Source organism: Lampris incognitus, chromosome 2, assembly GCF_029633865.1.
Source record: "Lampris incognitus isolate fLamInc1 chromosome 2, fLamInc1.hap2, whole genome shotgun sequence".
In the NCBI taxonomy this organism is placed as follows: domain Eukaryota; kingdom Metazoa; phylum Chordata; class Actinopteri; order Lampriformes; family Lampridae; genus Lampris; species Lampris incognitus.
In genome coordinates, this window is record NC_079212.1 from 104,145,801 (window position 1) to 104,162,155 (window position 16,355).

General features: G+C 41.8%; 1 protein-coding gene across 2 annotated transcripts in view; it reads right to left on the bottom strand.

Moving 5' to 3' along the window:
* Positions 1-2,454: 2,454 nt before the first annotated feature.
* smpd4 (sphingomyelin phosphodiesterase 4) overlaps positions 2,455-16,355 on the bottom strand; it is a 46,240-nt gene continuing 32,339 nt past the window's right edge. For both annotated transcript variants that reach the window (XM_056273676.1, XM_056273675.1), the window contains 9 exons: positions 15,633-15,787; positions 14,503-14,593; positions 13,588-13,685; positions 11,726-11,889; positions 10,381-10,586; positions 8,660-8,890; positions 8,114-8,245; positions 3,225-3,353; positions 2,455-2,886 (listed from right to left, as the gene is read on the bottom strand). In XM_056273676.1, the coding sequence (XP_056129651.1) occupies positions 2,566-2,886; positions 3,225-3,353; positions 8,114-8,245; positions 8,660-8,890; positions 10,381-10,586; positions 11,726-11,889; positions 13,588-13,685; positions 14,503-14,593; positions 15,633-15,787 (1,527 nt within the window). In that variant the 3' untranslated portion in view covers positions 2,455-2,565. The remainder of the gene's footprint in view (positions 2,887-3,224; positions 3,354-8,113; positions 8,246-8,659; positions 8,891-10,380; positions 10,587-11,725; positions 11,890-13,587; positions 13,686-14,502; positions 14,594-15,632; positions 15,788-16,355) is intronic.

The window sequence follows — 16,355 nt, forward strand, 5'->3', positions numbered from 1 at the left end:
CTGCACTAGCGCCTCCTCTGGTTGGTCAAGGCATCTGTTCGGGCTAGGTTAAGTGGAGAGCTGATGATTAGCGAGCAGCATTATGGTTTCATGTCATGAAAGAGCACTACAGATGCAACGTTTGCTTTGAGAATATTGATGGAGAAGTATAGACAAGGTCAGGAGTTACATTGTGTCTTTCTGGATTTAGAGAAAACCTATGACAGGGTGCTGAGAGAGGAGGTGTGGTATTGTATGAGGAAGTCGGGAGTGGCAGAGAAGTATGTAAGAGTGGTGCAGGATATACATGAGGGCAGAGTGATGAGGTGTGTGGTAGGAATGACGGATGGGTTAGAGGTGGAGGTGGGATTACATCAAGGATGGACATGTTTACGAATGAGATCAGGTAGAAGTCTCGGTGGACTATGATGTTCATGGATGACATTGTGATCTGTGGAGAGAGCAGGGTGCAGGTTGAGGAGAGCCTGGAGAGGTGGAGGTATGCACTGGAGAGAAGAGGAATGAAAGTCAGTAGGAGCAAGACAGAATACACATGCGTGAACAAGAGGGAGGACAGCTGAATGGTGAGGATGCAAGGAGTAGAGGTGACGAAGGCATATAAGTTTAAATACTTGGGGTCAACTGTTCAAAGTAATGAGGAGTGCAGGAGAGGCAAGAAAAGTACAGGCAGGGCGGAGTGGGTGGAGAAGAGTGTCAGGAGTGATTTGTGACAGAAGGGTACCAGCAAGAGTGAAAGGGAAGGTTTACAAGATGGTAGTGAGACCAGCTATGTTGTATGGCTTGGAGATGACGGCACTGATGAAAAGACAGGAGGTGGAGCTGGCAGAGTTGGCGATGCTAAGATTTTTGCATGAAGTGACAGAGACGGACAGGATTAGGAATGAGTATATTAGAGGGACAGCTCAGTTTGGACGGTTTGGAGACAAAGCAAGAGGTGAGTTTGAGATGTTTGGACATGTGCGGAGGACAGATGCTGGGTATATTGGGGAAGGATGCTGAATATGGAGCTGCCAGGCAAGAGGAAAAGAGAAAGTAAGAAAGCTACTTTATTTTGTCATTGTACAGGTTACAATGAAATTTGTTTTCTGCATTTAACCTATCCTATTGTATCGGAGCAGCGAGCAGCTGCAGCGCTCGGGGACCAACTCCAGTTCTTTTACTATTGTCTTGGTTGGGTGCACAGGCAGGAGTATTAACCCTAACATGCATGCCTTCTTGATGATGGGAGGAAACCGGAGGAAACCCATGCAGACACGGGGAGAACATGCAAACTCCACACAGAAAAGAGCTGGGACGGCCTGGGGTTCAAACCCAGGACTTTCTTGCTGTGATGCAACAGTGCTAACCACTGAGTTACAGTGCCAGAGGGCCAAAGAGGAGGTGTATGGATGTGGTGAGGGAGACATGCAGGAGGGTTGACGTGACAGAAGATGATGCAGAGGACAGGAAGTGGTGGAAACTGATAATCCGCTGTGGTGACTCCTAACAGGAGTAGCCAAAAGAAGAAGTTGGCAAGTATTAAAACTGCTGAAGATTCTTTAAGTAAGACAATGAATGGCAACCAGCTTCAGAGACATCATCTTGTGGCTGACTATGTCCTCCCTGTGGACAGGGGCAAATCCTTATGGGGGTCAGTTAGATATTACATTATAATTTTTACTAAAACTAAGGGTGAGTAACAATTTTTAATCCTATTTATTTTCGTCTTTATGCATGCTTAATAATCCAGGTAAGAAAATCAAAGAAAGTTGAATCAGTTCATCTAGATATGACGTTTATTGACAGATATGTTTCGTCACTCATCTAAGTGACCTCTTCAGTCTAAACTGACCGCAGGTATCCCCACCCTTATAAACAATACAGCTGCATAACGACCGAAACCAATGATCAGTTTCATATGCAAATATAGGCATGACCATTAACTAGAGTTATAATGGCCATGTGTACTATTCAAAGAGGATTTGGGAATGTTTGCAATCACAGCATAGTAAGATGGCGACAGATGTCCTCTTAGTCCCCCCTACATAAACCCATGTACAGGCCAGTGAGCACTCTTTCAAAGATGAGGATGTACACATCCTTGATAAGGAGGAACGCGGGTTTGAACGGGGAGTCAAAGGCCATCTATGTGAAGAGGGAATGACTATTCCTGAACCGGGGGGGGGGGGGGGCGCTAAGAGTACATCTGTCACCATCTTACAATGCTGTGGTTGCAAACATTCCCAAATCTTCTGTGAACAGTACACAAGGCCATTGTAACTCTACAGAATGGTCACCCCCATATTTGCATATGAAACTGATCATTGGTTTCAGTTATTATGCAACTGTACTGTTTACTGGGGTGGGGATACGTGTAGTCAGTTTAGACTGAAGAGGTCACTTAGATGAGAGATGAAATGTATCTGTCAATAAATGTGTCCAGATGAACTGAATCAACTTTCTTTGACCATTTATTTTCATATTTTTAAAACCTTTATTGAAATCTTTCCAAGACCTACAAATGATGTAATGGACTGATAATCTGTACATTTCAGATGTATAGGACCACTGCAATGTGCCGTTTTGCTAGTGTGACTTCAGTTTGTCTCCAATCAGGGTCATGAGGACTCCGTACAGGAATCCCCCAAGCAAGATGAGCAGAGTACTGGATATGGGGCCCAAAGACAAGAGGAACCCAAACATGTAGAAAAGCAGAAGCGTTAACAGCATCCTGTAGCTGGCTAATGGGCGTAAACTAAGCCTTGGCTGGCGGCTTCTCCCCAGCATATGACGAGTAACTGGGTACTTCCTCAGTTTTGCAGTTGAATCGGAGTTTCTCAAGTAATGGCAACTGAGGCGACCAAGGAAGTCGGGCCGTGAGCACAGTGCATTCATACGACCTCCAAACTGTGGGAGCAAGAAATCAAAGACACGTATAAGTCAATGCCGTTAGATTTCCAAGGTAGATTCTCATGTGGTGGTTACGATTGTTTCTTCAATGCAGCTTTTGTCACATATTGCAACAGGATCTTTAGGAAACGATGAGGCCTTATTCATTTTCACAAGTTCTCAGTTTTAATTATGAGTAAACCTGTTAATTCATATCTAACACAGTGATTATCCTATAGGTTTTTATTTAACATTGTTTTAATTGTCTGGAAAGCAATTTCAACAGGTTTAACAAGCGCTGTACAAATTTGGACTACTTTTGTTTATAGAGAACGGCATGATTTTGCATCACTTACCCTTTCATTGACCAGGGAGGATATTCTGTAGAGAACTCGCACTAGCAGGGCATTCTCATAACTCCTGATGGGCAGGAGCTCCGGGTCTCCTTGGTACACAAAATCAAACCTACGCTGTCCATTGATGATCTGCACATGAGACAGCAGGTGTTGTAAAATGGTTGTATTGCTTGCTCATTTGAGAGTAGGGACAATTTTTTCTGCTTTGTGACAGCAGGCTAGATGAACTCAAAAGTTAAGAGACACAAGTAGGGTAAGTCTTTATGCATGCTCAATAAAAAAGGTAAGAAAATCACAGCAAGTTGAATCAGTTCATCTTGACACAACGTTTATTGAGAGAGAAATGTTTCATCACTCATCTAAGTGACCTCTTCAGTCTCAACTGACGGCAGGTACCCCCACCCTTATATGCAATACAGTGAAATGACCAAAAACAACGATCAGTTTCATATGCAAATTGCATATGAAACATTAACTAGATCAAAGAAAGTTAAATCAGTTCATCTGGATACCACGTCTATTGTGTCAATATTATGTCAATAAATGTTGTATCCAGATGAACGGATTCAACCTTCTTTGATTTTCTTACCTGCATTATTGTGCATGCATCCAGACAGCATTAACTAGTTTCAAAGGCAATGTGTACTATTCACAGAGGATTTGGGAATGGTTGCAATCATAACATTGTAAGATGGCAGCAGATGTACTAAGATGTACTAGATGCCCAAGCATAAACCAGTGGTGATTCCGTATGTGGCGGGAATGTCGAAGCAGTTGAGATGTGTATTTTCCAAACATCGCATCCCAGTTGCTTTAAAACCCCAAAACTCACTGCACCAGGAATTTGTCCACCTCAAGGATCAGGTCCCCCGGCACAAACAGAGCAATATAGTGTATGCTGTTAAGTGCCGGGATAATTGCTGTGAATTGTACACTGGGGAAACCAAACAGACGCTGGCCAAGAGGATGGCACAATACAGAAGAGCTAACACGTCAGGGCATGACTCCACAGTCTACACCCATCTACAGGCCAGTGGCCAGTCTTTCAAGGATGAGGATGTGCACATCCTTGATAAGGAGGAACGCTGGTTTGAACGGGGAGTTAAAGAGGCCATCTATGTGAAGAAAGAATGACCATCCCCGAAACTGGGGGGCGGGGCGGCTAAGAGTACATCTCTCGCCATCTTACAGTGCTGTGATTGCAAACATTTCCAAATCCTCTGTGAATAGTACACATGGCCATTTAAACTCTAGTTAATGGTCACGTTTATTTGAATATGAAACTGATCATTGTTATGCAACTGTATTGTTTATATGGGTGGGAATACCTGCAGTCGGTTGAGACTGAAGAGGTCACTTCGAGGAGTGATGTCTTTATGCATGCTCAATAATCCAGGTAAGAAAATCAAAGAACGCTGAATCAGTTCATTAGGATACAACGTTTATTGACAGAAGCGTTTCACCAATCATCTAAGTGACCTCTTCAGTCTAAACTGACTGCAGGTATCCCTGTATGCAACTGTATTGTTTATAAGGGTGGGGATACCTGCATTCAGTTTAGACTAAAGAGGTCACTTAGATAAGTGATGAAACGATGGTCAATAAACTTATCCAGATGAACTGATTCAACTTTCTTTGATTAGATGAGTGATGAAATGCTTCTCTTAATAAACATTGTGTATAGATGAACCGACTCAACTTTCTTTGATTTTCTTACCTGGATTGTTGACCATGCATAAAGACAACTACAGGAGACCATCCCCCAACACTGCAGGGAACCATCAACTGGTTTATGATCTAAATGGGTTTTACTGCAAGTTTGATAAGTGCACTTTCACACCCCTCACCCTCTCCAGCCACAACACACAATCAACTGCATCCCCTGGCAGCCCTTCTCCCCTCCCCACTGACCCCCCACCCACACTCAGGATCTGTGTTGAGGATGTGCGCCAGCTCTTCTAGAGACAGAAGACTAGGAAGGCACTGGGCCCAGATGGTGTGTCACCCTCCTGTCTGAAAGCCTATGCTGACCAGCTGGCCCCCATTTTCACACTGATCTTCACCAGATCACTGGAGCTGTGTGAAGTCTCCTCCTGCTTCAAGAGCTCCACTATCATCCCGGTCCCTAAGAAATGCCATATCACAGGATTAAATGACTACATGCCCGTTGCCCTAACATCTGTGGTTATGAAATCCTTCGAGAGACTGGTGTTGGGCCACCTGAAGGAAATCAAAGGCCCCCTGCTTGAACCCCTGCAGTTTGCTTACCGATGAAACAGGCCAGTGGAAGATGCAGTCAACATGGGATTGCACTACATCTTCCAACACCTCAACTCACCAGGGACACACGCAAGTGTCCTGTTTGTGGAGTTTAGCTTAGTATTCAACACCATCATCCCAGATACACTCCACTTCAAATTTACCCATCTTACTGTACCAGCCACCATCTGCCAGTGGATTAAAAACTTCCCGACAGACAGGAGGCAGCAGGTAAGGTTGGGTAAAAATCACATCCAGCACCCGGAAAATCAGCACTGGTGCCCCCCAGGGATGTGTGCTCTCCCCTCAACTCTTCTTCCTCTACACAAATGACTGCTTTTCAGGAGATCCATCTGTTAAACTCCTGAAGTTTGCGGGCGACACAACCATCATTGGCCTTATCTGGGATGGTGACGAGTATGCATACAGACACTCGTCACCACCACCACCAGGTTGAACAGCTGGCCCTCTGGCGAAGCCATAACAACATGGAGCTAAACATGCTCAAAACTGTGGAGATGACAGTGGACTTCAGGAGGTGCCCTCCCAACACTGCCCCCCTCACCATACTCAACAGCACGGTGTCTGCGGTGTAAACCTACAGATTTCTGGGTTCCACAATCATCCAGGACCTAAGATGGGCATCCAATGGACATAATCATTAAAAAGGCCCAGCAGAGGATGTTCTTTCTCTGCCAGCTCAGGAAGTTCAACCTGCCTCAGGAACTGCTAATTCAGTTCTACTCTGCAATAATCCAATCTGTCCTGTGCACATCCACCACTGCCTGGTTTGAATCAGCCACCAAACAGGACAGGGACAGACTACAACGGACAGTTAAGTCTGCAGAGAAAATCTTTGGTGCCAACCTGCCCTCCATACAGGACTTATACATCTCCAGTTTCAGGAAACGGGCAGGCAACATCAATGCAGAGAGACCCATCACCTCCTGGTCACAACCTGTTCCAACTCCTGCCCTCTGGTAGGTGCTACAGAGCACTGTCCCCAAAACAACCAGACATAAAAAGTTCCTTTCCGTGGGCTGTCATTCAAATGAACACTTAACATGGTCAAATAAATCTAACCATGTTGTATATACTGTACATTGTACGTATACTGGTACAATCTGTCATGTCCATCTACCTCAGGCATGTATGTAAGTAACCTGCTAAATTTTATTTTGGCATCTCTGGTATATTCTCTGTACCATTGCACTTTGTTACCTCTTAATTGCCTGTATATAGTCAATCCTTGTGTATATATCTGTATATAAATTATATATATGTACACTACCGATCAAAAGTTTGGGATCACCCAAACAATTTCGTGTTTTCCATGAAAAGTCACACTTATTCACCACCATATGTTGTGAAATGAATAGAAAATAGAGTCAAGACATTGACAAGGTTAGAAATAATGATTTGTATTTGAAATAAGATTTTTTTTACATCAAACTTTGCTTTCGTCAAAGAATCCTCCATTTGCAGCAATTACAGCATTGCAGACCTTTGGCATTCTAGCTGTTAATTTGTTGATGTAATCTGGAGAAATTGCACCCCACGCTTCCAGAAGCAGCTCCCACAAGTTGGATTGGTTGGATGGGCACTTCTTTGAGCAGATTGAGTTTCTGGAGCAACACATTTGTGGGGTCAATTAAACGCTCAAAATGGCCAGAAAAAGAGAACTTTCATCTGAAACTCGACAGTCTATTCTTGTTCTTAGAAATGAAGGCTATTCCATGCGAGAAATTGCTAAGAAATTGAAGATTTCCTACACCGGTGTGTACTACTCCCTTCAGAGGACAGCACAAACAGGCTCTAACAGGTACTATTTAATGAAGATGCCAGTTGGGGACCTGTGAGGCGTCTGTTTCTCAAACTAGAGACTCTAATGTACTTATCTTCTTGCTCAGTTGTGCAACGCGGCCTCCCACTTCTTTTTCTACTCTGGTTAGAGCCTGTTTGTGCTGTCCTCTGAAGGGAGTAGTACACACCGGTGTAGGAAATCTTCAATTTCTTAGCAATTTCTCGCATGGAATAGCCTTCATTTCTAAGAACAAGAATAGACTGTCGAGTTTCAGATGAAAGTTCTCTTTTTCTGGCCATTTTGAGCGTTTAATTGACCCCACAAATGTGATGCTCCAGAAACTCAATCTGCTCAAAGAAGTGCCCATCCAACCAATCCAACTTGTGGGAGCTGCTTCTGGAAGCGTGGGGTGCAATTTCTCCAGATTACATCAACAAATTAACAGCTAGAATGCCAAAGGTCTGCAATGCTGTAATTGCTGCAAATGGAGGATTCTTTGACGAAAGCAAAGTTTGATGTAAAAAAAATCTTATTTCAAATACAAATCATTATTTCTAACCTTGTCAATGTCTTGACTCTATTTTCTATTCATTTCACAACATATGGTGGTGAATAAGTGTGACTTTTCATGGAAAACACAAAATTGTTTGGGTGATCCCAAACTTTTGAACGGTAGTGTATATATATACACATATATTGTGTATATCTCTGAAGATTGTTGTGTTGTTATTCTATGTTAAGTACAGTAAGAGAGCCACAAAACCGGAGTCAAACTGCATGTGTGTGGAAAACTTACATGGCCAATAAACATGATTCTGATACTAACCTGTCTCCTGCCCAGGTCTGTCAGGATGAGGCCATCCTCTCCCTGGATGCAGTCTGGCAGCTGTGTGTGGTTGAAGTCATCCTCGGACGTATCAAGATTTGATAGAAGCTGTGTCAGCTGCCCAGGATTAAGCTGAGGCAGAGCAAAACAACAAAAGTTAAACTTTTGTTTAACAAACAAAAGTTCCACAAAAGGTTAAACAAAAGTTGAATTCAGATAAACCTGCTTCCTCACACAGTTCAAATACATGCTTTCTAGATGGAGTCTCTAAATTGTCCACAGGTTTGAATGGTATGTGAGTAACTGTGTTTGGGCCCTGTGATAGTGATGTGTCCTTGTCTTCTGCCTAACTTCTGCTGGCATAAACTCTAGGCCCCATGACCCTATTGGATTAAGTGGGTATAGATTAGGGATGGATGTTCTAGTTTTCTAGAATTGCTCAATTCTTATTGATATTCTTTATTTTCTTTCTGTGGGCTATTTGTTGCTGCTGCAAGCCATTTTCTTTCCTGGTGAAATAAACATAATCCAATTTCAAACACTGACCCTGAAAACCTGACACAAGTTCTCCAGAGCCCTGTCCAGGAACTCGTGAACTTTCTTCAAACACTCCTCAGTTTCTTCTGGTTCAGACCCTGAGAAGGTGTTGTTGAGGTTAGCCGAGCCAATTCCAAACCAGGTCAGGAATGAGTTCTTACCCACAACCTCAACAGACTGGTCTGATATTCTCTTTGCTGTCTGTCGGGCCTGGGCAATGATCTGGATTAGCTTCAGGACCTGCAAGGTATTACAACAATGAGTATACCAGAACCTGAATAATTTTATGAAATAACCTGAATAATTTTATGAAATCGGTGCTTTAAATAAAATAAATTGGAACTGAAGATAAAGTCAAATTCAAAACAAGTTTCAAATTGCAATGGATTCACATATTTTTGAACAACAGCCAATACAGTGGGTATATTCTCAGGAATATCCCAAAATCCTTTCTTGATGCATGCTCAATTAATCCAGGTAGGAATCAGTTTAACTGGATACAATGTTTATTGACAGATACGTTTCATCATTCAACTAAGTGACCTCTTCAGTCTAAACTGACTGCAGGTATCTCCATCCTTTATAAAAAATACAGTTGCATAACGACAAAAACCGCCCAATTTCATATGTAAATATTGGTGTGAGCATTAACTGGAGTTTCAATGGCCATGTGTACTATTCACAGAGGATTTGGGAATGTTTGCAATCACAGCATTGTAAGATAGTGACAGATGTACTCTTAGCCCCCCCAACCCTCCAATTAAGGGATTGTCATTCCCTCTTAAAATAGATGGCCTCCTTGACTCCCTGTTCATTCAAACCAGCAATCCTCCCTATCAAGGATGTGCACATCCCCATCCTTGAAAGAGTGGCCACTGGCCTGGAGATGGGTATAGACTGCGGAGTCTACAATCTGTTTCGGTTGTTATGCAACTATTGTTTATAACTGTATTGTTTATTAGGGCGGCATGTTGGACCAGTGATTAGCACTGTTGCCTCAAAGCAAGAAGGTACTGGGTTCGAACCCCGGGGTTGTCCAACTTTGGGGTCATCCCAAGTTGTCCTCTGTGTGCAGTTTGCATGTTCTCCCCGTGTCTGTGGTGGGTTTTCTCCGGGTGCTCCGTTTTCCCCCACCATCACATGCATGTTAGGGTTTATACTCCTGTCTGTGCCCCTGAGCAAGGCAATGGGAAAAAGAACTGGAGTTGGTCTCCGGGTGCAGCATGAAGGTGACAGCCCACTGCTCCTAGCTACACAGATCACAGGTTGGATGGATTAATTTGCAGGAAATGAATTTCCCCAAGGGGATTAATGAAGGAAAGTTAAATTAAATTGTAAAGGGTGGGGATACCTGCAGTCAGTTTAGACTGAAGAGTTGAGTGATGAAACATATGTCAACAAACGTTGTAACCAGATGAACTGATTCAACCTTGTTTCAATCCCAAAATTCTCCTTTCACATTCACCAACCAACTATTATTTTTTATCTGAGATGGAAAGAATCTCCCCCCAAAAAATAATTGGTACTTCTCCACCCAAATTTTGATAATAGCTGTGCTAAATAAGTGCAGCCAAGTCTTCTGCCTTTGGAGCCACATGCATATCACAACTAGCTTAAAAACAAATTTCGACAGCTTTCTGATCTGTCTCCCCTACTCTGTCTGTTGCCCTGTTGCCTACTCGGATGGCAATTTTCGGCCCAAAGCGAGATATACACACGGGCCGACTTACTGCTCCTCTAAGCTCCGTGCCAAACATCTGTTTGTACTGGCAATCCTGACCCTCCAGGGCATAGACGTGATTTTTCACCCTGAACACTGTGTCGGTCACTACCCGTTGCCGTGATGACAGGTAGCTGCCTGCTTGGTTGGGTGACAGGTAACCGCGGGGCTGCCGGTGGTGGAGAACGTGCTCTGGCTCCAGGAACAGCTGCTCCCCTGGAAAAAGAATGGCGTAGGTTCAGCTGATATTCAAACTTATGCAAATGTTTCCATTATGTTACGGTCAGAGCACATTTGACCAACTAGCGAGGCTCATTCCTGTGAAATGTGATTTTCTAGCCATCCATGTGGTATTAAGTGGTATATTTGTGTGATTAAATTCAGAATTTGGGATATGAGATGTGGGTTTATGTCGTACAGTCAAAACCTAAGCCAACCAGAGGCAGATTTGACATTTTCAAAATGTAAGAACCCTATTATAACCAGATCAATTACAAAAAATACTGCACTGGGAGCTGGCATAAAAGTGTACGTTAGTCGTTAATGGCCTTTTTTGTTTTTGACATGCTCCACATTTAACATACCATTCCGCAGAATGTACAGTGCAATAGAATATTCCTAGCACTATAACAGCATATTCTGCATTTATGCACATGTGTCTGTATGGATTTATCTCCCTTTACATTTCTGTGGTGTAATAAAGGAAGGGTTTGTGTATAACTTATTATAGCTGACTGTTCTATCCTTTATTCTTTTTATGTCTCTGAACGTACTAACAAACTGATGACCTGGGGGTCGGTGATACACATCCCTACTGGGAAAATCTGTCCATTTAAAGTGAATTTTCTTCAACCTGAGCAAGCCCATAAACAAGGAAACCCCATGTGCTCAAGGCGAGCTGTTTAGTGGCCAGTATTAGAACATTTTCCTTCTCTGTTGCAAACCATTATAATTCAGTGTACCGTAATTGTTGAAGTTTCCATGGCCACGTCAGTTTCTGCTTCAACCAATATTGACAGCAGTTATGTGATATACTACCCAGCTACACGAGAGTAAAAGACCCCCCCCCCCAGTAAAAGGAAGGTTTATACATGAACCACTACCACACATCCAAAAGGTAGGTTTTTAATGTATTCGTTTACCTTAAGCTGAGAAGACCCATTTGGTAAAAACATTGATACATTGATTGATTTGTTTAATCCATTAAACATAATCAATGGTTGCAAAATTGTGAACATTCACAACTCAATTATTTGTAGGCAACCCTAAACCCATATAATTTATGCCAATATAGTATGCTCAGTTTTCAGCAAATGTCTGAATGTCTGTGCTGTATATGGGTTTTTAGCCCTCACCTTTCTGGATCATCTCTGACAGATTAAGCTGGGCAAAGACTTTGGATACCCTGAAGACCATCAGTGCGTTCTTGGCAATGACAAGGTCTGTGCGCACAGCTCTGTTCAGAAATCCTTGAAAGAGCTTCGTGTACATGAGCAGGTTTTCCTGAACGAATGAGGCCCTGCAAGAAAGCAAGTTATTCATGTTATGATGCAAATGTTTGTGCACCCCTGGACAAATTGCCTGTTTTGTTGAATCTCTATGTGAAAATAAGTTAACACAACATCTAGAGGGAATCAAAGAAATAAATTTGAATCAGTTCATCTGGACACAATGTTTATTGAGAGAAACGTTTCATCACTCATCTAAGTGACCTCTAAGTGATCCTGCTCCTTCTGCATCTGAGACTGGATCTCAGGTGGTTAGGAGCACATCCTGTAGCCTGCCATCTTATGCGCCGTTCGCTCATACTAACGTACAAGTTTAAGGCAATCCTCACCAAAATGAGTCAAAAATATCTTTATGCACGCTCAATAATCCAGGTGAGAAAATCAAAGAAAGTTGAATCAGTTCATCTGGACATGTTTATTGACAAACGTTTCATCACTCATCTAAGTGACCCCTTCAGTCTCAACTGACTGCAGGTATCCCCACCCTTATAAACAAATCAGTGGAATAATGACCGAAAACTATCGGTTTCATATGCAAATTGCTGTGACCATTAACTAGAGTTTCGATGGTCATGTGTACTATTCACAGAGGATTGGGGAATAGTTACAATCACAGCATTGTAAGATGGTGACAGACGTACTCTTAGGAGTTGATCCTTTGCAGTGATATGGAGACTTTTGCTTTGCATATCTGGCCAGTCTACAAGCAGTTTTATAGGTGATTTTTCTTGGTCTTCCAGATCTTGTCCAGACTTAAACAGTTTCCCTTAACTTCCATTTCTTAATGATATTTCAGACGGTGGAAATTGCAAGCTGGAAGCGATTAGATATCCTTTTATAGCCATCCCCTGCTTTGTAAAAGTCAATTATTTTCATTTTCTGATCCTTAGTCAGATGCTTAGAGGAGCCCATGATTATTGGCTGTAAGCACAACACCCCGAGAAGTTATAGGGTCAGACAATTTATTGAGCTCTGGAATTGTCTTCACCTGGCCTAAATTAAGGCCTAAAATGTCAATGACGTTCCGAGATCTCATAAAAAAATAAATGGATCAACTAGAAGGGTGCCTAACTTTTGCACATGCCACATTTACCATTTAATTTTTTCCCCAATCTGTTAATTTCAGCAAATAAATAGTAACTGTGTGTTTTCAGAGTTGAAGAAATATGTCATATTTAAGATCCCTGCAGAGGTTGTGTTACCTTATTTTCATGTAGAGATTCAACAAAGCATATAATTTGCTCTCAAGTGCCCAAACGTTTGCATTCTGTACATTTTGTTAAATTCAGCATAATTTTAACAAACAACCATTGATATGGAGGATTGACCCATCTCACTTACAGAATTCCTCCACATTTTCCAGGTGGCATAAATCTTTAAAATGTTAAGTTTACTGTATATTTCCTTCCCATTTCTGAATGCATTCAGAGTAAGTGGTCTCAAACTGATAAAAGGTAGATGACAGAATGTTTCCACATAATAGCAGCATGCATTACTATTGTTGTTTTTTTAAAATATAGACCTGATTTTAGTCTATATTGGTGGTTGTTCAATGTCTTATCTAAATCTACACCAATTGTTTGCAGGACAGTTAAAACACACACACACATCTGCATTGCACATTATACTTAATAAAAATACCATACAAAAGTAATTTTGTTAAGCATTGAAATTAAAATAAGTTTAAGGGTTACAATATACTGATTTACCACTTGTCCGGTACTGTTCTATTTTGGTTCGGCTGAGGATTGGTCTTTTCTCCTGTGTATCTCCAAGGCTGAATGTAACTCAACCAAGTCTCCAAAACCTACAGGGAGAGACAACAGAGAAAAACCTGAATGCAGTCCATTAGTACATCTTTGTACAATGCTATTATGAATTAGATAATACCGAGGAGTCACAAGAAGATGGTTACTATGACAGGGCTCTGGCCCTTCCACATTCAATTATTTTAGTCAGGTGTTGGTGACTTATATTACAATTGCCCTTATTTCAAAGTTACACTGGATTAGAGCATCCACATGAAAATGTATATTTCAAGGGAAGCAATTCTAAGCATAAAGGCTAGGAATGAAGATGGCATTCAAGACAGCCAGTGTTTAACATCTCCACTGGGGTAATTTGTCCAGGGAAAGCGACCACAAAACACTACTCTTTCTGAACAAGCACTGAAGTGCCCATAGGTGAGGAACCCCCAATGGCTCCAGTGGAGAGGCTCAGTGGCTAACAGTAGAATGCTGTGTTTGTTTAAGGTAGCTATCCCTAATCCAGTGAAGGATGGATCTAATGTAAAAACAAAACAAGTCAGGTTTAATTTGTGAAAAACCTAAAGAAGTTTCAAGGTGTCTTGCAATAACATGTCAGTGAGGCCAAAGAGAATGCAGATTTTCATTCCAACCCAATAACTACATAGGCTGATTCCTGTGAATTGTACACCTTTAACCATAGACAGAGGAACAAATTCAGTTGGCTTATATAGTGGTTGTTGGAATTAAAACCTCTTTCTCCTGTCAGCCAGCAGCACAATATAGCAAAATGCATATTGATATTGATAAATCCTTTGTTTATAGATTGTCTGATTTCACAAGCTTTTGTCTGCAGAAGTTAGTGAAAGTGATGCTTACTGCTCTAAAGGTGGCATCCAGAGGCCAGTGACCAAAACAATGTTGAAGAAATAGGTAGAGCTTCTGCTGGACAAAACGCTGCACCACCACTCTGTAGGAAGCAAGAACATAAAACAACAAGTGCCCTTTTATTATGGTGCTCCTTCAGCAAACTGCATGTCCATTTCTCCAAAAGAATTAAAATGTTGTGTTCATACACATAGAACGGTGGACCTAAAAAGGAAGACACCAGAGACCATCAGGAAGTAACATTCTACGTAGAGGGCGACTATTTCCATAGATTTCCATTCAAACCAAGCATTTTTTTAAAGTTATTTCTGAGCCAAGTCAGTAATTTAACAACACCAACGGATTACATCTGTATAACGCTTTATCAAGGCACCCAAAGCGCTTTACAGTGAAAGGGGGAACTCACCTCACCAACCACCAATGTGTAGCACCCATCTGGGTGATGCACAGCAGCCATTCTGTACCAGAATGCTCACCACACATCAGCTTGAAGTGGAGAGGGAGGAATCATTGCGCCAATTACACAGGGGGGTGATTAGGTGGCCAGATGGAGACAGCCAGTTTGGGAATTTTGCCAGGACACAATTTGTCAATTTCTCACTGTCATGCCATAACTCACACTTTTTTTTGATGAGTCGTTTAAAAAAGATCCCTTTCATCTCATTAAAAATGATATAATCAAGGCTCAGCGTTTTCGGTTTTTATTTTTCAAAGCCATCCAGCATGCTGAATTTCACCACAAGAGGACACTGTTACATAACCTCACACGAACAGGAACAACTTTTGGATCTGTGGAAACATAAAATCAGGGTGAAAATCAGTTTAAACTGATCTGCTCCTTTTAAAAAAATCTGGGTATTTTCGGTGAAAATCGGTAAAAACCGAAAACGCTGAGCCTTGGATATCATCTGCTTCTTATTTCAATATTGCATGTAATCAGGGTTTTCTTAATCACACTGCTTTTATTTTTGTAAAAAATAAATCAATATTGCCTCTCTTTGTTGACGGACTGAAAAATTACAAGGATAACCCCACGATTAAACGCACTGAAAGAGGCCGGTAGCTGTTCAACAGAGTTAAGATCCAACTTGGGTATCAGGCGCGTGTGGGTGATTTCTCACCTCTTGAACTCCTCCAGTGGGCTGGTGTGTGCATGGGAATGGGCTGAAGTCGAGGAGGTCAACTGTTCAGGCTTTAGGCTGTTGGAGAAGGCATGGAGGTGCTTCACTAGCAGACGGACGACTAAAACGTGCTCTTCTGTTGGACTGAAGGGCTCCTGAAAAACCAAAAAGTTACAGAGGGCTCCATGGACAACAAGGCACCCAATCATCATTTAGCTCCACATTCAAATGCAATCAACCAAAAATGCTTCCCAGTTCAAAAGCAGCCAACCAATCCCCAAAGGCTTCAGGCATCTTGCAAGTGTCATCAACAAATACGTCCAATAGTAAAGACGTGGTTTTTAACTACTCATTTTTAGATTTCAGCTTTTTTTATAACTGTAAAAACTACTCACACACCTTCAGGCATCTTGCAAGTGTCATCAACAAATACGTCCAATAGTAAAGACGTGGTTTTTAACTACTCATTTTTAGATTTCAGCTTTTTTTATAACTGTAAAAACTACTCACACACCTAGAATGTCACAATTTTTTCATGATTTTCATAAAAAGCTAAGTCATCCCTAAAAACAAATTGTAACCAATATGTTTAAGACTCTGGTTACCAAGGAGCGGAATCATTTTTAAAACTTTCCCATGCATACATTTTATGGTTAGTGCCAAAGCTGTGATATTAATAAAGTTACTTTGATAAATAGCCAAAACTACAGTGCCATGCCAAAG